Genomic DNA, 26,620 nt, shown 5'->3' on the forward strand with positions numbered 1-26,620 from the left:
AGACCTGACAGTAAAATGCTTCTTACAAGCCCTAAACCAACAATACTTTAAGAAGTTAAGAAAAAACAAGTGTTAAGTAAAAATAATGAAAACAGCAGAAGTAAAATAACAAGCGAGGCTATATACAGGGGGTACCGGTACAGAGTCAGTGTGCCGGGGCACCGGTTAGTCGAGGTAATTGAGATAATATGTACATTTAGAGTTTAAACAGAGAGTAGCAGCAGTGTAAAAGAGTGGTCTGGGTAGCCCTTTGATTAGATGTTCAGGAGTCTTATGGCCTGGGGGTAGAAGCTGTTATTAAGAAGCCTTCTAGACCTCGAATTGGCGCTCCAGTACTGCTTGCCATCCGGTAGCAGAGACTACAGTCTATGACTAGGGTGACTGGAGTCTATTACCAGGCAGTGATGCAACCAGTCAGGATGCTCTCGATGGTGCTGTAGAACCTTTTGAGGATCTGAGGAACCATGCCAAATCTTTTCAGTCATCATGAGGGGCCGCAGTGGCTCGCGGGTCCCCACATCCACACCCACAACCACACATGCAGCCACTGAACATTTGTTGGGGGGCCCCACCACCCTGAGCAAAACATTTTAGCTTGACAGTGGAGAGAAAAAAATTGAAGTTTTATAGATAATTTCCTGCAATTCTACACATTCCATGGAGTGTAGAGAAAATGTTGCCGTTTTAAAGCAAGTTTGCTGCAATTTTACACATTTTGCCATGGGACAGAGAGAGAAGTTGGCAATGTTATAACTCATTTCATGTAATTCTATTCATTTTGTCATAGGGTGGAGAGAAACATTGGCACTTTTTGATATGATATCTGAATCATTGGAAGCCCCCGGTAATTTGACCATGATTACTACAAATTTAGATAGCTGGTTAGACTAACTTACCATTCTAACACAATGTAGCTGACATGGGCTAATTGAGTGACTGTCAGTAACTAACATAACAAGTGTGATGCACACCTACATTTCAGAATTGCACCTTACTGTTCTAACTCTCAACAGTAAGTTGAAACGCCAACTGAGTTCCAATTTTTTATTTTTTATAAATACATTTATTTGGGGAAATTGATCCGCAGGCCTACAAAAGGGGTATGCCAGTTTTACATTCCTGAAATAGTTTCCGTTTGGCATTGTAGCCACTGTAACAATTCAAAGCAGTAACAAACCTCAGAAATGCCTGAGGTATGTGTGATTTTGAGTTTGGAACCCATGACCGTTTGGCCCCTGAAAAGTTTAATTTGACGGCTAGGGGTTTACCCTTCCACGTAATTATGACTATATAGTCGGCGAGCGTGTTCTCTACGAGAGGGTTGTATACATATACTGTAGGTGGCACGCGTTCGGGCGTTGGTGCCAGGTTCCTTCTTTTCAAAGCTCTTTGGTGGACATTTTGATGTTCTTGCAGGGAAATCTTGAGCATGGCCTTTCTTTTTCCAAATTGAAGGTTTATATGGCAGCTATCTCAGCGTGACATGTAAAGACTGACGGTTCTATCCCAGCATCTCATCCTGTGATGGTACGCTTCCTGAAAGGCGTGTATCGGCTCAGACCAGTGTCTAAGCCTATAGCACTGACCTGGGACCTTATTTGGTCGTTGACGCTCTGTGTGAGCCTCTGTTTGAACCATTGGAGTCTGTGGAACTGAAACTCCATTCCTACAAGACTGCCCTGCTCATGGCCTTGGCGTCGGCCAAGCCTGTTGGGGATCTCCATGCGCTGTCAGTACACCTTCCTGTTAGGGAATTTTCGCCTGGTGACGCCAAATCGATGTTATGTCCTAATGCAGCTTTTGCTCCCAAGGTTATGCCTATTTCTTACAGGTCCCTGGCTTTCGAGCTGTTCCCTTTCTCACCTCCTCCACTTGCTTCCAGTGAACAACGGAGATTGCATGTCCTGTGTCCGGTGCGTGCTTTACACACGTATATGGGTAGGACCAAGGACAATCAGTTTTTAGACCAGCCATTTGTCTGTTTTTCTAATCCAGCGGGCGCAAAACCGGACAGGAAGATCGATCAATCAATCAAATATATTTGTAAATCCCTTTTTACATCAGCCAATGTCACAAAGTACTATACAGAAACCCAACCTAAAATCCCAAACAGCAAGCAATGCAGGTGTAGATCACGTCAGTGACTCAATCCACTCAATCCACCAGTGACGCACCCCTCCTAGGGATGACATGGAAGAGCACTAGTAAGCCAGTGACTCAGCCCCCATAATACGGTAAGAGGCTTGCCATTCACTTTCGCACCCCTGGGCCAGACTACGCTTAATCATAGGACCTACTGAAGAGATGAGTATTCAGTAAAGACTGAAAGGTCAAGACCGAGCCTGCATCTCTCACACAGATAGGCAAAGCCCTGCCCATGTACATATGTTTGCTTAGAAATTCTAGGGACAATAAGGAGGCTTGCGTCTTGAGACTGTAGCGTATGTGTAGGTATGTACGGCAGGACCAAATCGTAGAGATATGTAGGAGCAAGTCCATGTATTGCTTTCTAGGTTAGCAGTAAAACATTGAAATCAGCCCCAGTCTTAACAGGAAGCCAGCCAGAGGCTAGCACTGGAGTAATATGATCACATTTTTTGGTTCTAGTCAAATTTCTAGCAGACATGTTTAGCACTAACTGAAGTTTATTTAGTGCTTTATCCAGGTAGCCGGAAAGTAGGGCATTGCAGTAGTCTATTCTAGAAGTAACAAAAGCATGGATGAACTTTTCTGCATAATTTTTTGACCAGAAGTTTCAGATTTTTGCAATCAGAAGAGATCAGGGTCCAGAGTCATGAGGGGGTCCTTCAGTTTTATTTGACACGAATGTACAACCATCAAGATTACTTGTCAAATCCAACAGCAGATTTCTTTGTTTCTTGGGATCTAGAACTAGCATCTCCGAGTTTAAAAGGAAAGAATTTGTCGCCATCCACTTCCTGAGACGTATACTACGTAAACTCACAAACCGTAAATCCCACCTCACTTCTCAACACATTGAATAGAAGGGCATTTTCCCTATCAACTGTTTATTGAATCATGGGATCAAGCGTGGATGTCACACGATTGGTTGCCACTTGCATGTCAAATCCGGCCAATCACGAGTATGATCAAAGATTATGGCACGGACAGTAGAGCCATGGTAGAGCCTTATTCAACACAGCTCATTCTCAACAAGCAAACAAACCGTGAGGTGTGAAAACATGTGCCATAAATACAGGCTGGTCCTAAGAAAGACAAACATCTGATTATATCTGTTTTAGATTTAAAGATTTGTTTTTTACTAAATTAATTGTACTATTTTTTGTGAATGCCCTGAATTGAGACTGTTAAAGTGTGAGTTTGTACAGTAGGCCTAAAGCCCACCTTATTGTTGTTGTGTGGTGGCATTGAGTGGAAGTGAAATACTGTTCTGTGCTTTGGTTCGAGTCAACCTCCATTGCTCCTGTCCCAGATTAAAACATCAACTCTTATCCAGGGTAGATTTTTAGATTTAGTCATTTTTTCTTTCCTTTTCTGTCCTGCTCAGCTATCACATTGTATGTAGATTTCATATCCTTTTAGTAGTTTGTTTTTCAACTTTTGGGGGGTTAATGACTCAGGTGTTTTTTGCCTTTAACCTTTCTGATCTCCCCATCCCGGATCCGGGATCGTGAATACAGACTCAAGCTCATTACCATAACGCAACGTTAACTATTCATGAAAATCGCAAATGAAATGAAATAAATATGCTAGCTCTCAAGCTTAGCCTTTTGTTAACAACACTGTCATCTCAGATTTTCAAAATATGCTTCTCAACCATTGCAAAACAAGCATTTGTGTAACAGTATTGATGGCTAACGTAGCATTTAGCATTAGCATTCAGCTGGCAACATTTACACAAAAAAACAGAAAAGCATTCAAATAAAATCATTTACCTTTGAAGAACTTCAGATGTTTTCAATGAGGAGACTCTCAGATAGCAAATGTTCAGTTTTTCCTGAAAGATTATTTGTTTAGGACAAATCGCTCCGTTTTCTGCGTCACGTTTAGCTATGAAAAAACCCCTGTATCCAGGATTGTGTAAATCTATCAGCAAGCTCATTAGCATAACACAACGTTAACTATTTATGAAAATCGCAAATGAAATGAAATAAATATGCCATCTCTCAAGCTTAGCCTTTTGTAAACAACACTGTCATCTCAGATTTTCAAAATATGCTTCTCAACCATAGGAAAACAATCATTTGTGTAAAAGTAGCTAGCTAGCGTTAGCATTTCGCGTTAGCATTTAGCGTTAGCATTAGCGTTAGCATCCAGCACGCAACATTAACAAAAACATAAAAGCCTTCAAATAAAATCATTTACCTTTGAAGAACTTCTGATGTTTTCAATGAGGATACTCTCAGTTAGATAGCAGATGCTCAGTTTTTCCAAAAAGATTCCTTGTGTATTAGAAATAGCTCCGTTTTATACATCACATTTGGCTACCAAAAAAAATCCATAAATTCAGTCCTCAAAACGCGAACTTTTTTCCAAATTAACTCCATAATATCGACTGAAAACATGGCAAACGTTGTTTAGAATCAATCATCAAGGTGTTTTTCACATATCTCTTCATTGATACATCGTTCTTGGACACATGCTTTCTCCCCTGAATCAAATGGTAAAGTAGAAGCAGCTGGCAATTGCGCACCGAATTCGACGCAGGACACCAGGCGGACACTTGGAAAATGTAGTCTCTTATGGTCAATCTTCCAATGATATGCCTACAAATACGTCACAATGCTGCTAAGACCTTGGGCGAACGACAGAAAGTGTAGGCTCATTCGTTGCGCAATCACAGCCATATAAGGAGAGAATGGAAAACAGAGCTTCAGAAATTCTGCTAATTCCTGGGTGATGCATCATCTTGGTTTTGCCTGTAGAATGAGTTCTGGGGCACTTACAGACAAAATCTTTGCAGATTCTGAAACTTCAGAGTGTTTTCTTTCCAAAACTGTCAAGAATATGCATAGTCGAGCATCTTTTCGTGACAAAATATCGCGCTTAAAACGGGAACGTTTTTTATCCAAAAATGAAATAGCGCCCCTAGAGCTCTAACAGGTTAAGACAGACAGGTGTGTGTAAGCGTGTGAATGAGAAGCCTAACCATTAAACATAAAGTGTCACCGGTAACCTGTTAGTCTAGCCACACTTAATTAACTTCTTTGGGATCAGTATCCCTTCCACGGGATGGGTGAGATAACGTAGGCTAATGCGAATAGCGTGAGGTTGTAAGTAACAAGAACATTTCACAGTACATAGACATATCTGATATTGTTTGAAAGCTTAAATTATTGTTAATCTAACTGCACTGTCCAATTTACAGTAGCTGTTACAGTGAAATAATACCATGCTATTGTTTGAGGACAGTGCAAAATTTTGAACATGAAACCTTATTAATAAACATATTGGGCACAATTTGGCAGTCTTGATACAACATTTTAAACAGAAATGCAATGGTTCATTGGATCAGTCTAAAACGTTGCACATACACTGCTGCCATCTAGTGGACAAAATCTAAATTGCACTTGGGCTGGAATAATACATTATGGACTTTCTCTTGCACTGCAAATATGATGGTACAAAAAAAATACTAAATGTTTTTTCTTTTTTCTTTTACCAGATCTATTCTGTTATATTCTCCTACATTCCTTTCACATTTCCACAAAGTTCAAAGTGTTTCCTTTCAAATGTTACCAAGAATATGCATATCCTTGCTTCAGGTCCTGAGCTACAGGCAGTTAGATTTGGGTATGTCATTTTAGACGAAAATTGAAAAAAATGGGGTGTATCCTTAAGAAGTATTAAGCAAGGCCATTTACAGTAGCTGTGGGCTCTGAGAAGCGCTATTTGTTAGGAAGGGAGGCTAGTTAGTGACACATTCACAGTGACACATTCATCTACAGCTTCAAAATGTAATATCCGGCTACCCGGATAAAGCACTAAATAAACTTCAGCTCGTGCTAAATACTGCTGCTAGAATCCTGGATAGAACCAAAAAATTGGATCATATTACTCCAGTGCTAGCCTCCCTACACTGGCTTCCTGTCAAGGCAAGGGCTGATTTCAAGGTTTTACTGCTAACCTACAAAGCATTGCATGGGCTTGCTCCTACCCATCTCTCTGATTTGGTCCTGCCGTACATACCTACACATACGCTACAGTCACAAGACGCAGGCCTCCTAATTTTCCCTAGAATTTCTAAGCAAACAGCTGGAGGCAGGGCTTTCTCCTATAGAGCTCCATTTTTATGGAATGGTCTGCCTACCCATGTGAAAGACGCAGACTCGATCTCAACCCTTAAGTCTTACTGAAGACTCATCTCTTCAGTGGGTCATATGATTGAGTGTAGTCTGGCCCAGGAGTGTGAAGGTGAACGGAAAGGTTCTGGAGCAACGAACCTCCCTTGCTGTCTCTGCCTGGCCGGTTCCCCTCTTTCCACTGGGATTCTCTGCCTCTAACCCTATTACAGGGGCTGAGTCACTGGCTTACTGGTGCTCTTTCATGCCGTCCCTAGGAGGGGTGCATCACTTGAGTGGGTTGAGTCACTGATTTGATCTTCCTGTCTGGGTTGGCGCCCCCCCCTTGGGTTGTGTCGTGGCGGAGATCTTTGTGGGCTATACTCGGCCTTGTCTCAGGATGGTAAGTTGGTGGTTGAAGATATCCCTCTAGTGGTGTGGGGGCTGTGCTTTGGCAAAGTGGGTGGGGTTATATCCTTCCTGTTTGGCCCTGTCCGGGGGTATCATCGGATGGGGCCACAGTGTCTCCTGACCCCTCCTGTCTCAGCCTCCAGTATTTATGCTGCAGTAGTTTGTGTCGGGGGCTAGGGTCAGTTTGTTATATCTGGAGTACTTCTCCTGTCTTATCCAGTGTCCTGTGTGAATTTAAGTATGCTCTCTCTTTCTTTCTCTCTCTTGGAGGACCTGAGCCCTAGGACCATGCCTCAGGACTACCTGGCATGATGACTCCTTGCTGTCCCCAGTCCACCTGGCCGTGCTGCTACTCCAGTTTCAACTGTTCTGCCTGCGGCTATGGAATCCTGACCTGTTCACCGGACGTGCTACCTGTCCCAGACCTATTATTTGACCATGCTGGTCATTTATGAACATTTGAACATCTTGGCGATGTTCTGTTATAATCTGCACCCGGCACAGCCAGAAGAGGACAGGCCACCCCTCATAGCTTGGTTCCTCTCTAGGTTTCTTCCTAGGTTTTGGCCTTTCTAGGGAGTTTTTCCTAGCCAACATGCTTCAACACCTGCATTGCTTGCTGTTTGGGGTTTTAGGCTGGGTTTCTGTACAGCACTTTGAGATATCAGCTGATGTACAAAGAGCTATATAAACACATTTGTTTTGATTCACAATCACCTTTGTTTTTTTACATATCTGTTTTGTTTGTTTTATTGGTGGGCTTATTATGAGGCACTTAAATGTTCAAGGCATTATTGCTGCTTCAACAGTTCTGGTTTGTGGCAGGGAATGCATCTCTCCAAGCTGTCTTGTAAAAAAGGTTTTTAATAAACATTATTTTCCTTTTACTACAGTTGTCCTTTGGTACACATGCACATGTGCACACTACATATGAAATCAATGTTGTTGTTTCCTGTCTGTACAAATGTACTCTTTCAATCCATAGACTTACTTCGTCAACATCCCTGTAAGGCTAAAAACTAGGTCACTCATGACTACAGCTGCTTTTTGGGTAATTACTTTTATCTCAACCTCACTCCTTCCCACTCCTCCTTTTTGCCTCCGTACTAGAGGGATTACATTTCCCTAATTTCTCAAATGTGATGATAGGGCACTGGTAAGTGTGATTAAGTGTGCCCAGGGTAAGCTGGGATAGTCCCGTATTCATAAAGCACCTCGGAGTAGGAGTGCTGATCTAGGACTAGTTTTGCCTTCCAAATCATGACAAATAAAATGACATAGATGGGAGGGACCTGATCCTAGGTCAGCACTACTACTGTAAGATGCTTTGTGAATACAGGCCCAGGTGTATATATAAAGTCAGCACTGTGGAGGATCCATTCGGTTGAGGATGGGACGAGCTGCCTCTCTACCCTGCAGGAGAGGAACCACCTATGTCACAGAGCTCTATGAGTGGTTAAGGTAAGACTTGTATCTAATTTTATCTACATTCAAAATATCAATTTGTTTTTTAAAGATCTTAATTGATTGTTATTTTAATGACTTCTGAAGTTAAATGTTGATTTTGTCTGGTTCATGAATGATGGCAATCAACTATAGATGGGTTGGTTGTTTAGCAAAAAAATGTATACGTGCTCAACTGTGGGGCAACACAGACGGGGCTGGATTTGATTGTTGACAACATGTAAACTATATTTTGTCTTCAATGTTTATTGAAAACATAAATAAATGTGCACAGTGAGCACTTGTTGTCTCTCAAATACATTGTACAGTTGTTTTTTAGCTAGCCAGCAAATGTTTTGCCATATTAGCATAGACTTGAAATCAGTCAAAACAGCTAAAAACAAGACATGGTATCAACAACATAAAACTAGCTAACACGAGCTACCTACGATTCTCCACATGGCAGCTTCTTGTCATTGTTGCTAGCTATCGGGTCATCCAGAATCACAACATCACACAGACTTCTGCCCCATTGAAGTGTTCGCATCGTTTATAGATAACCACTTAGAAAAGTGACCATAAAAACCAAAGCCCATTCAACTAAAGGCAAGAAAAGCAATCTACTGTATTACACATTGAACCTCATGTAGATTTAGAAATCCATTGACAAAAGTATTTAAAATTATAAGTCCATTTCAGAAAAGGACAGTGAAAAGTAAAATTGTACACTTGTTAAAAGTCTCAAATAGCTACAATTGTTTGCAATTTTCCATCAATATTTTGCTGGACGGCTTAAATAGAAGTTTCCTGAAATGGCTTCCCACTGGGCACACACTGGTTGAATCAACGTTGTTTCCACATCATTACAATAACATGAGTTTGAACCAACCTGGAATAGACGCTGAATTGACGTCTGTGCCCAGTGGGTTATCAGTGATAGTTTAGCCTAATTACCCTAACACTCACCTGCCAGGATGTAAAGAAGCTTTCAGCCATATTAAACCACTCCACTGTTGAAGCTGTTTTTTTTGACTTAGCTGTCTAAGGCACTGCATCTCAGTGCAAGAGGCGTCACTAAAGTACCTGGTTTGAATCCAGTCTGCATCCCATCAGGCTGTGATTGGGAGTCCCATTGGACGGCGCACAATTGTCCCAGCATCGTCCGGTGTTTGGCCGGTGTAGGCCGTCATTATAAATAATAATTTGTGAACTGACTTGCCAAGTTAAATAAATAAATAATAATACATGTAAATCCATTATTCACGATACAGCTGAGTCTATATAATTTTACACTGTTGATTGATGAGATCTACTTTTATAATTAAGAGGAGTAAAATCTTTTCATTTTAAAACATTTTTGTCTGTGTTCTTTCTTTGGTTGTGTTTATTTGTGATAGAACATTTATGAATGAGTGCCCTAGTGGACTGATCACTCTGCATGAGTTCCGGAGACACTTCTGTAAGGGTACTGTGGGCAATGAGTCAGCTGAGTATGCGGAGCAGATATTCCGTACCTTGGATAATAATGGGGTAGGCACCAAAAACAAACTTTTCTCATCTTTACGTCTTTTTACGTTTCTTATCTTTAATTCTTTCCCGTCTGAAAATCTGAAAAGTGTTAGCCATCCTTAAAACAGACTGCATATCAGCTCTGTATAGGTGCACTGCTATTGACATATTTCTTTACAAAATACTGGAAATAATTTACATTGTGTACCTGTGTAGTATCACACTAACTATTCTATAACAGCATTGTATTAATATGTTGCTAGTAAGTTAGAAATGTACTGCAAATCATTTCCTGGTAATTGCATAGTAGTGGAATTAAACATTATTTGGTTATTGCACAAGTGGAATAGGGAACAGGCGTAAAGATTTACTGGAATGCTTATCACTGTGTGTGAAACTGAGGTTCTGTGGTTATCCACAGGATGGGGTTGTTGACTTCCGGGAGTATGTGAAAGCCATCAGTATGCTGATTGAAGGTACCCCAGTGGAGAAACTACGCTGGTCCTTTAAACTCTACGATAAAGACAAAGATGGAGCCATATCACGCAGGGAGATGCTGGAGATCATGCAGGTAGGTCCTTAGACCATAGATATATAACATAATACATTATATTTCATTTTGTGGTTCCAACTGGAAGGTGCAATGCTAGGACACAGTGGGAGGATGCAAATTGAACAATGTTACTGTTCTTTACCTTTACTCAAAAAATATTTGCTCAAATTCAGATTACCTCTCAGGATAATTCATGACTGGAATTTGTGTGGCTGCTGTGGGAGCCTACTGGCACTGCATTGCACTGGCAGTGGCACTTGCACTAGCTGCATTCATAGCAGACATAACTGTGCTTGTTGTTATTCACTAGATGGCGCTAGATGTCCAATTTCCCAACAATGTGTATGGTCTCTGTTTACAGGCTGTGTACAAGATGAGCGTGGCAGCCTCACTCACCAAGCCTAACCCGCTTACAGCTGAGGAGTGCACCAACAGGATATTTGCAAGATTGGATAAAGACAACAATGGTGAGGACTGCACAGAAACCATTCCAAAACACACATAATCCTAATTTACGGTTATAAAACTTTTAGCATCCTCAGCTGGTTACCTACTGCTGCCATTATTCTGCTTCTACTGTAATCATCCAGCCCTGCCTTGAACTCTATGTTCTGGGACTTGTGATTGTATCTTAGTCTTGTGAGTGTGCAGCCAATACAAGGCTGTAAACATATTTTTTATTATTCTATTCTATTCAGCCATCATCAGCCTGGAGGAGTTCATCGAGGGGGCCCTGGATGATGAGTGGATAAGGGAAATGCTGGAGTGTGACCCCAACACTGTGAAGGTTGAGAGGCCCCCCAAGGGCCACATCTTGCTTTAGTAAGGACAGACAGAGAGGTGCTGTGGATCCAGAGTTTCGTTTCATTCTACCTTGGATGTCAGCTGATGAACTGAACTGGGCTGAGACAATATATGTAATCTAGCTATATTTGTAATGCTTCAACTGTTTCCAAAAGCCAAAACTACATCAAAGTGTTCACATGGTGTTACAGGTCTTGAGCGCATTTCTATAGCCTACTACCATTTCTGAACAAAATGCCATTCTATTAATTAGGTCTAAGATGTGATGTTTTTCTTACTTTGTGTAAGCTATACATATTTATTTGATTTTTTTGCCGTTTTATTCTGTCCTCACACTATTTAAAAAGGCTCATTAGTGTTTTCTAGCTGACATTTCTTTCACATTATGTAGTTTTACTCTGTCCTCTTGTATAACAACACTTATTTTAGCAGTGTCTGTGTCTGAGACATAATACAAGCCAAATAAAATGTGTGGGAAATGGCATCTTAGTTATCCCTTATATTTATGAGCAGAAAGAAGGACGATAAAACACAGAAATTTGTAAAGTAACGATGAAATACATTTACAGACAATTTCACTTAGGCTAATTCTGTGCCCCCTTCAGACCACATGAGAACATCTTGCTTTTTCAAAGTTGATTGGCAGGCACCTCCCAAACACGGAAAAGATCCCAGAGAAATGACTCTTCCCAAACCAATCCAATCGGGAGCGGGGCGGGATGTACATTCAATGACGTTTCCACTTTCCAACTTTCCACTCAACTCCCATTTTTGACATGGCGTAGGGAAGAGGCAACGCAGCGGGCAGGCATTGTAGCGGGAAAACCGTGATCAGTTGATAAAGTAGAGGAATTTCTATGTTTTTATTTCAGTAGGTTGATATACATTTGCAAGTTGTAACTAAGAGTCAAGCAGAGTTTAGGTAAGTGCGACATTTACGCAGTTTTGTATCCATCTAACTCGGTCTTATTGCGTAGCGTCTGCTGTGATTCAACGCAGAAGTTGGTAACAACGTTGACAGACGTTGTAATGTTACTGTTATCCGTCTCGTTCTAATCTTTGCCATTTTAATAATGGCATTGTTTCAATATTATCTTTGCACGTTGATTTATTTGCAAGGGAACTTGTCTTAATCAATTTCGAGTAATTGCTTCTACAGGTATTTGCCTTTAGACAGCATTTATTTTGATCCAGTGAATGCATTTAGCCTACGTCAAAGGAGTTTGTTCCAGTGAAAAGTTTTAATAATTAAAACCTAAGATACAATGTAGTCAGCAACGTGGCTTGTCCCTACATTGCTCTTGTTAGGTTTGAAGTATTATAACATTTCACTACAGACAGCTACAGATCGCTTTGAGATGCTTTCAAACACTTGCTGCCATTCATCAATAGCATGTTAACGATTTCGCAACACAGACAGCAGTGTTTTTACAGATTGCCACGAATGTTCTCACCCAGATTCAGCTTGATAAATAGTTTTCTCTAACCTTACAGGGTAGAGTTTATAGACCTAGACACAATCTCAACTGTAACTAATGCTTTTCGTGGTTTGTTTTGGTTGATTGCTCATTGCTCCAATCCAGACAGTAGTCAAGTCAACTGTGATATTGACATGTTCTATTCTGTTATATATTTAAAAATTAATGTATTAGTTAATATTTCTGCATTGGCTTTTCGGGTAGAGAATGCATCTCAAAAGGAGTCTACTGCAGCTAATAGCCAACTAGTCAAAGACAACACATTTTTGTTGTCACTCACGGATGTTGGGCAAATTGAGGTAATGATTAGTTTGCCCCATATTCAGAGCACTGGTCTCCTCCTGTCTTTTTTCACAGATGTCAAACCCTGGTTCAAAAGTCAGGGAACCCCTTCATGTCAGAGGTTGTTCTCCTCTACACTGCACAATAGCAAATAGAAGTCGATGGTAAAATCAATCAGTTCAATGGCGTCCTTGGTATGTTCTCTTCTTATCAGGCATTTTGAGTATGACCTGTTCTAGAGCGGGCCAAATTGGAATGCTATTTTTTTTATTCCAAACTTGAACAACTGCTGCGTAATGTTAAAATAATGTCATTCATGCTACCTAAAAGAGTAGCTGTAAGTCCTCCAACCAACTGAACAAGGCATGCATGTGGCGAAACATAGACACTTCAGAACTCTGTAAAAAAAAAACGTATTCAGATGCTTGTCATCACATTCAAACTATTTATTTTAGCTCACAGCTGTCTCTGATATTCTCTGAAACTTCATACTTTTTTGTTGTTGTAGCTCTTGTCTTGCACCATGTGCACATAAAAATGCCATAGAGATGCACTATTTTTACAGTAAACTAAGCTATATATAGACATATGGGAAAGGCCCCTTTTGATCATTTTAACCTTTCATATAGTTGTGTGGGGTATAAAATGTGTGATATATTTTGCCCCCTCACCCAGACCAGGTTTGAAATAGCTGGGAGTTTATTTCAGATCAGCCAGTGTCCTAGAGGCTGCCTGCCCTGGACGGCTCGGCTGCATCTGCTGCCTGTGGAGAATAGAAATGCCATGATCACATGCAGGTGGGAATAACTCTGAACAGCTCTGAACTTGAGGACATCACAGGTGTAAATAGCAACTTGTTGCCATACTGGCACTGTGTGTGTGGCACGTACATTGACATATATAAATGGGGCATTTACAATAGAGAAATATACTAAAGAAAATCACATGTTGATTGATTGGGGAACCAAGTGTACAGTAAAGACACAGCTAGACCACAGCTAATACTGCGTACTAAAATAATGTGCTGAATAGCAAGAGCATGACATGAAGTGAAAAAACTACTTTTCTGACAGTCAAGATCCAGGTAACCTCTAGTGCGCTGTCACATAATATTGTGATTACCTTCTCTGTCATTCATCCTCAGTACAGACGTCTGTCTTTGCTATTTCCTGTGCTGGGGAGTACATTCCTTCGTTGAGCTAAGAGGAGAAGATCATAGGGTAAGAAAGCTAGGCTCAAAGTGGGTCAAACAGACTCAGTTCTGGGTTGTAAATGTGTAAAAGTGGTTTATTCAAGGCATATGTCTCAAAAAATGAAATCCTATGAGGAAAGCCAAGCGTATCTATGAAGAATGTCTTTGGTGGATCCAGCTCTGGCTGAATCAGATGTTTATGATTGATTATTGTTAGATTTTCTATTATTTTAACATTGACTGGGTCAACAGTACTGTCCCTCCCTCCCTGGCTGTCTGGCAGAATACTGTGCAGCACACATGGGGATCGGTGCCAAGATCGTAAATTCCTCTCTCCCATGCGGAGCTCTTTATTGCCAGAGAAACAACACATAGCAATGCATTTCAGCTTAGTCTCTTGGGATTCAGAGCCAGCTCCCAGAGTTGCATGGCTGCCATAAATGCTTATTTTCTTCCCAGACGAGTGGCCCTCAGGCTAGTGTTTTTCTGAAGCATGTGCCAAGAGAGGGTTTTCTCTCTGTTAGTCAGACAGGCAGAGTTCAACATAGGACAGGGGTTTGTATGCTGTGCTCATCAGGGAACGCAGGGGAAATCGCTTTAAAACGCTTCGCCACTGAAATGAAAATGAGCATTTCGTATTGTCCAGGTTGTCCCTTCTTGTTTCAGTCCATTTTCTTCCATTTGGTGACAAATGAATACGACCCAGGATGAGCTTGGTGCTCTGTGGTGTGCAGAGGATGGGTTGTGATGCTTTCTCAGCCTGAAGGGCCCAAAGCTGCTGGATCTGAAAAGCCATTAGTGAGAGGATTACATGCCTGAAGTTGCTTCTTGAGGACAATAGTGTTTGTGAGTGACTGTTGAGCAATGTTTTTACTCAGTACAGTAGGTCTGAAAAGCATATTCAATCAGACAACTGGCATTACTGTGCAGTGTTGTCGCTTGGTATTGTCATTGTGATTTCTTTGCAACCGTCCCTACAGTCTTTGTGTTTGTCAGTTCAAACCCCCTTCAGCATCAACAACAGTTGATCGTGTGTCTTCTTGCACTTAGTAGTTATGGAACACACTAGGTGGTTCTCAAATGCATGCTACCGTGCACCACACGCTCATGCTCCTAGTGCATTCTCCGAGGATGTTCTCTTGAGTACGTTCTTGTACGTTCTTTACCTCACTCTGCACCTCCCCATTCACTGGGTCGCAAGATAGCAATTATTTGTAGCCAGCCAGCCCTATTGACTTGCTATGGACTTACCCATTCGCTGAACCTTCTTCCAGCCAGGACAATGGCAACAATAGTCAAAATAAGATATACACAAAGCAAACGTTTTACTTCACAACTATCAGCTAGCAAGATGTGAATCGTAATAAAGTAGCTAACCAGATAGTTTAACAGGAAAAAATGACCTAAAACTAATGTTATGTAAGGTAGATGTCAATTCTTTGTGGGTAGCTAGCTAACTAACAATTATTTGTGGCTATCTGGCAAGCTAACAGTAGTAGCTAGCCAGTTAGCCCTATTGACTTACTATGGGCTTGCGATCTACGCAAATTACGGTGGGTATTGTAGGCAGGTAAAGATGTCAAAATTTAAATGCCATGTATTTATTAACATATCAAGATCAAATATTGTAGTCGAGCAACATATGTGATGTAAATTGGCAACATTTAATTCCAAAGTTGGAGTGTATACTGTCTCGCTTAAGCTCAAATAATGTCTGCCATTGATTTCAAGAAATGTTGTGTAATTCTTTGTGGTTGGGGCATATTTCTGGGCATACTTTCAGTTGAAGCTTGCATTGATGCATGCTTCAAAATATGTACAAACTGAGTACGCATTCGAGAAGTGCCCGCCGTGTTCTATTTCGCATACTTTCATTTGGACCATTCCGTGCTCCAATTTGCGTGTTTGGAGAATGGCAGTATGCATTTTGAGAAACACCCGCTGAGGCCTAGACGACTTTAAAATGTTTTCAAATAATATTTGAACCCATGTCTTGTACTTGCTGGCTGCAGACAGTTGTTCATGAGCGATGAGTGGAACATAGCTGCAGAGTAAGCATTACCGCCATTAAGCATGCTTTGTTAGGAAGTCTTGTCGAGCTGTTGCGTACACAGCACTAACACATTGAATGCATAGAGGCCTTGGAGGATGATTTAATGTCAGAACCGCTCAGATGGAAGTGTTCAGACATGATTCCTGAACTTGTGAACTTAAAGTGGATGACAAGTGGGCAGCAGGCTTCAGAGCAGTGAGCACATCTGGTGTGGAAATGCCTGTCTGTTTGAAGTGTGAGGGGCCAAGTGTTTGGCAGGTGTCAGCCAGGCAGGCCACTATTTGTCTTCAGGGATGTGCTGAAATAGGGGTTTTGAGTTGGGCTACATCACAGATTGTCTTTGACTTTGATTGAATAGCATCATGAGACATTGTAAACAAATTGCTCCCGCAGAAAGGATGCAGGACATGTGCAGTCTTAGCTGTGGATTGTTACGGCTGTTGGTTCTGTGACGTTGTGGCTTATTAGATCTTAGCCTTACTGTTAGTTGTCCTGATTCTAGTTTCTCCATGGTTCCTCCAATGCACAGTGAGAGCACTGCTATCACTAATAGCATATTTGCCTCAACCTTTCATGGTCTTTCTGGATTGTGCTGAGTCGAGTGCAGTCTACCATCTAATTCTGTTTGTCTGACATGTGAAGAGACAAAATAAATGCAGACTTGTGGACAAATTCCACCTTGAGATGAGTCAAGTTAATTCTCCACTTGCCCTCTGTGATTCTCCGAAGCTTTGAATGTCTGCAGCTTAGGCTAAATCGGTGAAGATGCAACTTTTTACAAATAAACAGGACTGGCTTTTGTTATATGCTTTATTGACAGTTTGTGTCACCGATGTTGATTGTCTTTGGCTCTGTGAAATGATTTAGTCCTATTTTTGGCCACCTGAGTTTTGGATTATTGCTTTTGAAATTACTCCAACCATGGGCCTAATACAAATCCCAACTATTTAGAAATGCGTATGCTTCTGAAAGTTAATCATTTTAGAGTTACCAGAAACTCTGGAATTACATTTCAGGGGGAGATTAAAGGGTTTTAGGCTCTTGGAAGTATTTAAAGTCATTCAAAGGATTTCTGTCAAACTTGCTGATTAGCCCCACATTACAGTGCCTTCAGAAGTATTCACACCCCTTGACATTTATCACATTTTGTTGTAAGAGCCTGAATTTAAAATTGATTAAATTTAGATTTTCTGTCACTGACCTACACCCAATACCCCATCCATGTCATAGTCATTTTTTAAAAACTGAATGGTCTTGCATCATTAAGTATTCAACCACTTTATGGCAAGCCTACAGTGCGTTCAGAAAGTATTCACCTTTGGCAGTGATTACAGCCTCAAGTCTTCTTGGGTATGATGCTATTAGCTTGGACACCTTGTCCCGAAGCCACTCGTGCATTGTCTTGGCTGTGTGCTTAGGGTTGTTCTATTGGAAGCTGAGCCTTTGCCCCAGTCTGAGGTCCTGAGTGTTCTGGAGTAGGTTTTCATCAAGGATATCTCTTTCCCTCGATCCTGACTAGTCTCCCAGTCCCTGCCGCTGAAACATCCCCACAGCATGATGCTGCCACCACCATGCTTCACCGTAGGGATGGTGTCAGTTTTCCTACAGACGTGACACTTGGCATTCAGGCTAAAGAGTTCAATCTGGGTTTCATCAGACCAGAGTATCTTGTTTCTCATGGTCTGAGCGTCCTTTAGGTGCCTTGTGGCAAACACCAAGAGGGCTATAATGTGCCTTTTACTGAGAAGTGGCTTCAGTCTGGTCACTCAGCCATTAAGGCCTGATTGTTGGAGTCCTGTAGAGATGGTTGTCCTTCTGGAAGGTTCCCTCATCTCCACAGAGGAACTCTGGAGATCAGTCAGAGTGAACATCGGGTTTTTGGTCACCTCCCTGACCGTTCTCCCCCAAATGCCCAGTTAGGCCTGGAGGCCAGCTCTAGGAAGAGTCTAGGTGGTTCCAAACTTCTTCCATTTAAGAATGGTGGAGGGCACTGTGTTCTTGGGGACCTTCAATGCTGCAGACATTTTGTGGTACCCATCCCCAGAGCTATGCCTTGACATAATCCAGTCTCGGAGGTCTACGGACAGTTCTTTCGACTTCATGGCTTGGTTTTTGCTCTGACATGCACTGTCAACTGTGGGACCTTTCCAATCAGGCCTGATCATCGACAACGACGAGACAGAGACCTGGCCGTGTGGTGCCAGGACAACAACCTCTCCCTCAACGTGATCAAGACAAATGAGATGATTATGGACTACAGGAAAAGGAAGACCAAGCACGTCCCCATTCTCATTGACAGGGCTGTAGTGGAGCAGGTTGAGCGGGCACGACAAAACAGGAGACTGAAAAGATTTGGCATGGGTCCTCAGATCCTTAAAAAAAAAAGCCAGACTACGGTTTGCAACTGCACATGGAACAAAGATCGTACTTTTTGGAGAAATGTCCTCTGGTCTGATGAAACAAAAATAGAACTGTTTGGCCATAATGACCATCGTTATGTTTGGAGGAAAAAGAGGGAGGCTTGCAAGCTGAAGAACACCATCACAACCGTGAAGCATGGGGGTGGCAGCATCGTGTTGTGGGGGTGCTTTGCTGCAGGAGGGATTGCTGCACTTCACAAAATAGATTGCATCATGAAGGAAGAAATTGATGTGGATATATTGAAGCAACATCTCAAGACGTCAGTCAGGAAGTTAAAGCTTGGTCGCAAATGGGTCTTCTAAATGGACAATGACCCCAAGCATGCTTCCAATGTCGTGGCAAAATGTCTTAAGGACAACAAAGTCAAGGTATTGGAGTGGCCATCACAAAGCCCTGACCTCAATCCCTTAAATGTATTAGCAGAATTGAAAAATTGTGTGTGAGCAAGGAGGTCTACAAACCTGACACAGTTACACCAGCTCTGTCAGGAGGAATGTGCCAAAATTCACCCAACTTATTGTGGGAAGCCTGTGGACGGCTACCCAGAACATTTGACCCAAGTTAAACAATTTAAAGGCAATGCTACCGAATACTAATTGAGTGTATGTAAACTTCTGACCCACTGGGAATGTGATGAAAGAAATAAAAGCTGAATAATAATCAACGAATAATCAATAATTCTCTCTACTATTATTCTGACATTTCACATTCTCAAAATAAAGTGGTGATCCTAACTGACCTAAAACAGGGAATTTTTACGAGGATTAAATGTCAGGAATTGTGAAAAACTGAGTTTAAATACATTTAAATGTAAACTTCCGACTCCAACTGTGTAATTATAAATAAGTTGACGCTCAACTACTGTATGACTCTTTCAACATGCAAATGAAACGGTTGAAAGCTACAATTCATTTTATTACACCTGACAATACTGCAGAGTAATTTAAAGCCATTTGCAAATAACAAGTTGGATGCTTTGCAAAAACAACTTTGAATATCCATCTGAGGGTAAGTGTTCTTGTTTCAAACACATACTTTACCATCTTTGAAGGGATAGTTTTTTTAAATAATACAAACTAACATGATATTCCACCAACCTCGGGTGTAGTTGATTCAAGAAGGCAGTTTTGTGATATTTAGTTTATTTTCGATACTTAAGACATTTTTTTGTTACTGTTAGGATTCTCAGTAAAATTTAACATGAATCTGTTCTTGTGCATGTTACAAGACTTTGCTAATTGCATTTTAATACCCTAGTAATGAGCTGAGAGTTTTTACTACTGTACATGAGTAATAGTGACTTTCTTATACCACTTATGTAATAACTATTATTTCCAACCTATGCGACAACAATGTGATATTGTCATAATCCCAATGTTACAACACGTGTAAGAACTAGATGTCAATTGTTACTGTATTTCCTGATGTCTCACTCGTGAAAATACAGTATATTTGTTAGTCATTTTGAAGCTGCCTAAGTGGTCTACTCAAATGTTGAGGTGATTCCATGACCCTAATGTATTTAATTGTAGGCTATAGGCTATATTAAGATTTATATCTAAGGGCCCTCCAAACCATGTGCTTATGATCGTATATTTCATTTTAATTGACTTGTTTTTGGTTTTCCATCAAATATTTGGCGGCCGTCAAATACATATTTGTTTGATTTCAAATAAGTTGCATATATTAAAATACCTTCAAATATTATTTGTTTTTCTGAGACCTGTATTTGAATATCAAAGAAAAAAGTTGCCTTTTAGTTGAAACTATATTAACTATATTTGACTACCTCAAGTATTTTAAAAGTTTGTATTTTCAAATAAACTACAACTTTTTTCTGCCCAGGTCTGGTGCCAAGTCGTCAGGACGAGTATCGTAACGGATATGAGCAATTGTCCTGATACAATTCTGATCAGAGTTTTTATTTGATTTTATTATCCTTGATCAGGAACGCCTCTGGGTGACGGCAAACCTGTCTGCCCACTGTAAATTGAGGACACAGACACTGTTATTAATCTGCAGCTTGTTTCAATCTATAAACATGCAGGAAGAATATTTTGCCAATCTCCTAGTTAGGCATATTAAAACACTTAAGTGTTTTACGATCATGAGTATCATCCGATCCGACTATAAACTGTCATTACAGACACAATTGCGAATATGAGTATGGCCAGGTCGACACACCCCTAGTAAGGCAACAGCCGGTGAAGGAAAGCTCTCAGGAGTGTGTGACTCGGGAGTGGAGTATCACAGGCTCTGTAGAACACTGCACTGTGTGAGTGGGTCAGTGGGATGGTTGAAGTGGGCAGGACCACATTGACTCAAATCGTATAGCAGTGTCCTAACATGGGTGACAGTTGAACTGATGGACTGACTCATTTTGAATGTAATTTTGACATAGAAAAGGCCTGTATTGTTACTTGCATTGATGATTGTCGTCAGAGCTGATATCGTGTGTGTGTGCGTGTGCGCAGCCTTTTGATCGGGAAGCTAGACTGAAAGAATGGCCCTGCTGTGCTTTTTTGGCATTTGTACAATCTATGGCCCAGAAGATGTTTCTCACTGGTCTCCAAAACAAAGTGTCCAGTGTCCATAGCGGTAGCTCACTCAGTGTCAATAAGAAGGGTAAATGTCTTAGTTCTTATCCTAAATGTGTCCAATGACCCACACCTGACAGGGTTACCCAGGGAACACAGGAAGGGCTGAACTTTGGCCAACATTTCACCTCAAGCACAACAAGGAAATCCTATTTCTCATTTGGATGTGAATATGAACCCCACCTCCTGCCTGTATTAAAACAACTGTGTCCGTGTTTGAACAGAAGCAACCACTTTACGAGTGGGGAGATAAGAAAAGGGGCTACTTGTGATGCTGCCGCACATTTACATTGTTTGTTAAATCCTCCTTATGTGAGGGTCTTGTTCCAGCCAAAACGGTGTGTGAGTTTTCGTTTTCTTATTAATTATGAGTCTTAAACATGTGCACCTGTGGAAAAAAACAACTCCCCATTACTGATTGTTGTTATGTACAGTCTAATTCAACCTGGAGTACTTCTCACAACACTACATGTCTTCTCTCTTGTGTTTTCTCCTTTCATCCACTGAAGAATTTCCATTCCATTGCCTCTGTGCAGACTGGGTGTAATATCTGGGTGGATAGCTTATGAAATGACAGGCTTATCAACAGAGCTGCTCATTAAGGTGTACAGTAGGGAGCTGCTGCGTTGCTGCTGAGGCTTTGGTTTAAGACTGCTCTGGATTTGCTACATTGCTGCTCAAAAGTTGTTTCAAAGTTTGCTACTGAATCAAAGTATTTCAGGCTACTTGTATTAACCAACAGAGGAACATAGCCTATGCACGTCTTCAAAATCTCACCATGATTCTGGTCCAGTAAAGCCTACACTTACAGTGCTTTCAAAGTATTCAGACCCATTGACTTTTTCCACATTTTGTTAGGTTACAGCCTTATTCTAGAATTGATTAAAAAAAAAAAAATTCTCCTTCATCAATCTACAGACAGTACCCCATAATGACAAAGCAAAAACAGTTTTTTAAAATGTTTTTTGCTCATTTATAAACATTTAAAAAAGTGATGACATTTACATAAGTATAAGTGTAGGCTTTGTACTCAGTACATTGTTGAAGCGCCTTTGGCAGCGATTACAGACTCGAGTCTAATTTGGTATGACGCTACAAGCTTGGCACACCAGTATTTGGGGGGGGGGGTTACTCCCATTCTGCAGATCCTCTCAAGCAATGTCAGGTTGGATGGGGAGCGTTGCTGACCAAGACCCTTTTCCTCCGCTTGCTCAGTTGACCTGGCGGCCAGCTCTAGGAACAGTCTTGGTGGTTCCAAACTTCCACCCCTCCCGGGTGGCGCAGTGGTTAAGGGCGCTGTACTGCAGCGCCAGCTGTGCCATCAGAGTCCCTGGGTTCGCGCCCAGGCTCTGTCGTAACCGGCCGCGACCGGGAGGTCCGTGGGGCGACGCACAATTGGCCTAGCGTCGTCCGGGTTAGGGAGGGATTGGTCGGTAGGGATCTCCTTGTCTCATCGCGCACCAGCGACTCCTGTGGCGGGCCGGGCGCAGTGCCAAGGTTGCCAGGTGCAGGTGCACGGTGTAGCCTCCGTGCACCTGGCGCGGCTGGCTTCCGGGTTGGATGCGTGCTGTGTTAAGAAGCAGTACGGCTGGTTGGGTTGTGTATCGGAGGACGCATGACATTCAACCTTCGTCTCTCCCGAGCCCGTACGGGAGTTGTAGCAATGAGACAGTAGCTACTACAACAATTGGATACCATGAAATTGGGGAGAAAAAGGGGTTTTGCTCTGACATGCACTGTCAACTGTGGGACTTTTTTTTATATAGACAGGTGTGTTCCTTTCCAAATCATGTCCAATCAATTGAATTTACCACAGGTGGACTCCAATCAAGTTGTAGAACATCTCAAGGATGTCAGTGGAAAAGGGAAAAGCTCAATTTTGAGTCTCATGGCAAAGGGCCTGAATACTTAGGTATCTGTTTTTAATTTGGGAACATTTCTAAAAATGGGGTGTTGTGGGGTGTTGTGTGTAGATTGATGAGGAAATGTTTTAATTAATCCATTTTAGGATGAGGCTGTAACGTATCAAAATGTGGAAAAAGTCTGAATACTTTCTGAAGGCACTGTGTATATAATGTGTATACTTGTAGGCAATCGGCATATCATGAATACACCGCAATCATGAATGATTCAGTTGTAGTGCTGAGCGATTGGTGCTTTTTGAAGTCGGTTCGGTTTCGATTAGATTTTTACAAAATCATTTAAAAAATGTGTCCCTGTCAATTTTGCATTCTTCTCTCCGTGTCTGCCCCATACAGACTAGACAAGTAGGCATGCAATGGATTATGGTTATTGTACTTAATTACCATGTTTTCTGCGCTAAACAATGTAAAATATTGGCTTGTTGGAAACTACAACCCCCTTCACATTGCACATTTCGGGCTTGATCTGATTTATCTCTAATTGAACCGACGTTGGTCAGTTGTTTTAAGAAAAACATTTGGTTAATTGCTCAGCACTAATCAATTGTCATTTCCTTCTTTTGTCCATTTTACTTTACGTAGTTTTTCTGCCCTTGTATATACTCAGCGCCACTGTAGTACTGTATTGTAGCTTCTTTATGCCGACTGACAGTGTTGCAGGGCTCTACGCTGACCTGTTTCTGCAAGGCTCACGCGTGGGCCTAAAATGTAGGCGCTCAATAAAAATGATTTAGGTAATAAAGCTAGAATCCTTAATTTTGCTCCTAAATTAAAATTCCAGGTTGCAGAGCAAAATATTTTGGCTCCGATGCGAGTAAAATGGTCGCACTGTAGAGCCCTGTGTTGTGGAGAAAATTCCATGTGAGATACAGATCTTTCTCTAACTTGATGCTCCATTTGTCATGTCTCCACCATGATATTATTAACTGCAAGTCTGCACTTAAATATTTTTGTCCCCTCGAGACTTGTATTCCAGACAGTTAATATTTACTTAGTGTAACCATTCTACCTAACCATGTCATTTCGTGACCGGCTAACGTCAGAAGGCATGTTTGACTAAGAGGAATCCTTTTAAGTTCTTATTGTATTCTTCTTGCATAGCTAGATTTCTTGGCTAGATTTTGGCTGTGTCCTTGCATATTCTGGCTCTTGGCGATCTCGTATAATGGTCTTTGTGTCAGCAAGCCAGTAATGAGATTTCCCTGTGAAACACTGAGCCGACTGTTGATAAGAAAGCGTCACATTTCTATGCAGGGGTTTCCTCTACTCACTTCCTACCCACTTAGACTCTAGCTTGGCCTCCCCATGGTTTGTTTCCATGTCATTATTTTATATTTTCCTTTTAAAATACTTACATCTCCTTAACTGCTCTAGTGATGTAGCGATTTCATTTTTAAAGTAAGTAGGTGTAAGTAGGTCTACGAGCCTATACTTATGAGCAGCAGTTTTTTTCTGATCACAGATCAGTTGATAAGAGCATGACAGAGCAATGCCCCGGTCATGGGCTCCATTCCCACAGGGATCACACAAATACAAAACTTTTACTCACTGCAACGTAAGTAAATAGTGGCATGTATTAAATAACCCTAGTGGGAAAACTCCTATCCCTAATCATCTGTATCCTTCAGCTGCATGCTTCCCATCCAAAACATTTTGTGCATATATAATGACATTTTGGTCTTTGGCAAGGTTTTTTTCTCGAGGCAAGCTGAAGTTCGGAGCTGACTGCTACACCCCTTCATCGCCATTGGTCAACAGATTCTTCAATTAAGTGTTTGTCATTCAATAATAGACTATTTGTTTTCGTGCACATTTTTTCTTGAGAAATACTGCACCAAACATACTTTTGGTCATGTAGTGTAGACACCTTTTCGTCGAACATCTCATTCCAAAGTCGCTGGCATTAATATGGAGTTGGTTTCCCCTTTGCTATAACAGCCTCCACTTTTTTGGTAAGGCTTTCCACTAGATGTTGAAACATTGCTGTGGAGACTTGCATCCATTCAGCCATGAGCATTATTGAGGTCGGGCACTGATGTTTGACAATGAGGCCTGGCACGCAGTCGGCGTACCAATTCATCCCAAAGGTATTAGATGGGGTCAAGTTCTTCCACACCAATCTCAACAAAACAATTCTGTATGGACCTCGTTTTGTGCATGGGGGCATTGACACGCTGAAACAGGAAAGGGCCTTCCCAAAACTGTTGCCACTAAGTTGGAAGCTCAGAATCGTCTAGAATGTCATTGTATGCCATAGCTTTAAGAGTTCCCTTCACTGGAACTAAGTGGCCCAAACCATGAAAAACAGCCTAAGACCATTATTCCTCCTCCACCAAAATTTACAATTGGCACTATGCATTGGGGCAGGTAGCGTTTTCCTGACATCCGCCAAACCCTAATTCGTCCGTCGGACTGCCAGATGGTGAAATGTAATTCATCACTCCAGAGAAGGTGTTTCCACTGCTCCAGAGTCCAATGGCGGCGAGATTTACACCTCTCCAGCCGACGCTTGGCATTGCGCATGGTGATCTTGGTGTGCGACTGCTCGGCCATGGAAACCCATTTTATGAAGCTCCCGAAGAACACTTCTTGTGCTGACATTGCTTCTAGAGGCAGTTTGGAACTCGGTAGTGAGTGGTGCAACCGAGGACAGAATAATTTAACGCGGCATGCGCTTCAGCAAATGGCGGTCTCGTTCTGTGAGCTTGTGTGGCCTACCACTTTGCGGCTGAGCTCCTAGACATTTCCACTTCACAATAACAGCACTTAAATTTGACCGGGGAAGAAATTTGACGAACTGACTTGTTGGAAAGGTGGCATCCTTTGACAGTGCCACGTTGAAAGTCCCTGAGCTCTTCAGTAAGGCCATACTCTACTGCCAATGTTTGTCTATAGAGATCGCATAGCTGTGTGCTTGATTTTATACACCTATCAGCAACAGGTGTGGCTGAAAAAGCCAAATCCACTAATTTGAATGCGTGTCCACATACTTTTGTATACAGTACCAGTCAAGTTTGGACACCTACTTCTTTAAGGGTTTTTCTTTATTTGACTATTTTCTACATTGTAGAATAATAGTGAAGACATCCAAACTATGAAATAACATATATGGAATCATTTAATAAGCAAAAAAGGGTTAAACAAATCTAAATATATTTTAGATTCTTCAAAGTAGCCACCCTTTGCCTTGATGACAGCTTTGCACACTCTTGGCATTCTCTCAACCAGCTTCACTCTGTGGTCCAACTCATCCCAAACCATCTCAGTTTGGTTGAGGTTGGGGGATTGTGGAGGCCAGGTCATCTGATGCAGCATTCATCACTCCTTGGTCAAATAGCCCTTACACAGCCTGGAGGTGTGTTGGGTCGTTGTCCTGTGATAGTCCCACTAAGCGCAAACCAGATGGGATGGAATATCGCTGTAGTAGCCATGCTGGTTAAGTGTGCCTTGAATTCTAAAACAAATCTGACAGTGTCACCAGCAAAGCACCCCCACACCATCACACCTCGTCTATGCTTCACGGTGGGAACCACACATGCGGAGATCCGTTCATCTACTCTGTCTCACAAAGACACGCCGGTTGGAATCAAAAATCTCACATTTGGAGTCATCAGACTAAATGACAGATTTCACCCTGTCTAATGTCCATTGCTTGTGTTTCTTGGCCCAAGCAAGTCTCTTCTTCTTATTGG

General features: G+C 41.6%; 2 protein-coding genes across 5 annotated transcripts in view; both read left to right on the plus strand.

Annotated features, from left to right (window-relative positions):
- The first annotated feature begins 8,029 nt into the window (after positions 1–8,029).
- si:ch211-245j22.3 (EF-hand domain-containing protein) lies at positions 8,030–11,465 on the plus strand. The gene is made up of 5 exons (XM_021601270.2): positions 8,030–8,135; positions 9,515–9,647; positions 10,048–10,197; positions 10,541–10,646; positions 10,878–11,465. Exons 1-5 carry the CDS (start codon positions 8,065–8,067, stop codon positions 11,000–11,002), a joined length of 585 nt encoding a protein of 194 aa, XP_021456945.2. The 5' UTR covers positions 8,030–8,064; the 3' UTR covers positions 11,003–11,465.
- A 181-nt stretch (positions 11,466–11,646) lies between these two features.
- LOC110522805 (liprin-beta-1) overlaps positions 11,647–26,620 on the plus strand; it is a 74,789-nt gene continuing 59,815 nt past the window's right edge. For all 4 annotated transcript variants that reach the window (XM_021601252.2, XM_021601255.2, XM_021601257.2 and 1 more), the window contains exon 1: positions 11,647–11,905. The gene's annotated coding sequence lies outside the window, so the exon portion shown is untranslated. The remainder of the gene's footprint in view (positions 11,906–26,620) is intronic.

The sequence above is a fragment of the Oncorhynchus mykiss genome, chromosome 1 (assembly GCF_013265735.2).
Source record: "Oncorhynchus mykiss isolate Arlee chromosome 1, USDA_OmykA_1.1, whole genome shotgun sequence".
Taxonomy (NCBI): Eukaryota; Metazoa; Chordata; class Actinopteri; order Salmoniformes; family Salmonidae; genus Oncorhynchus; species Oncorhynchus mykiss.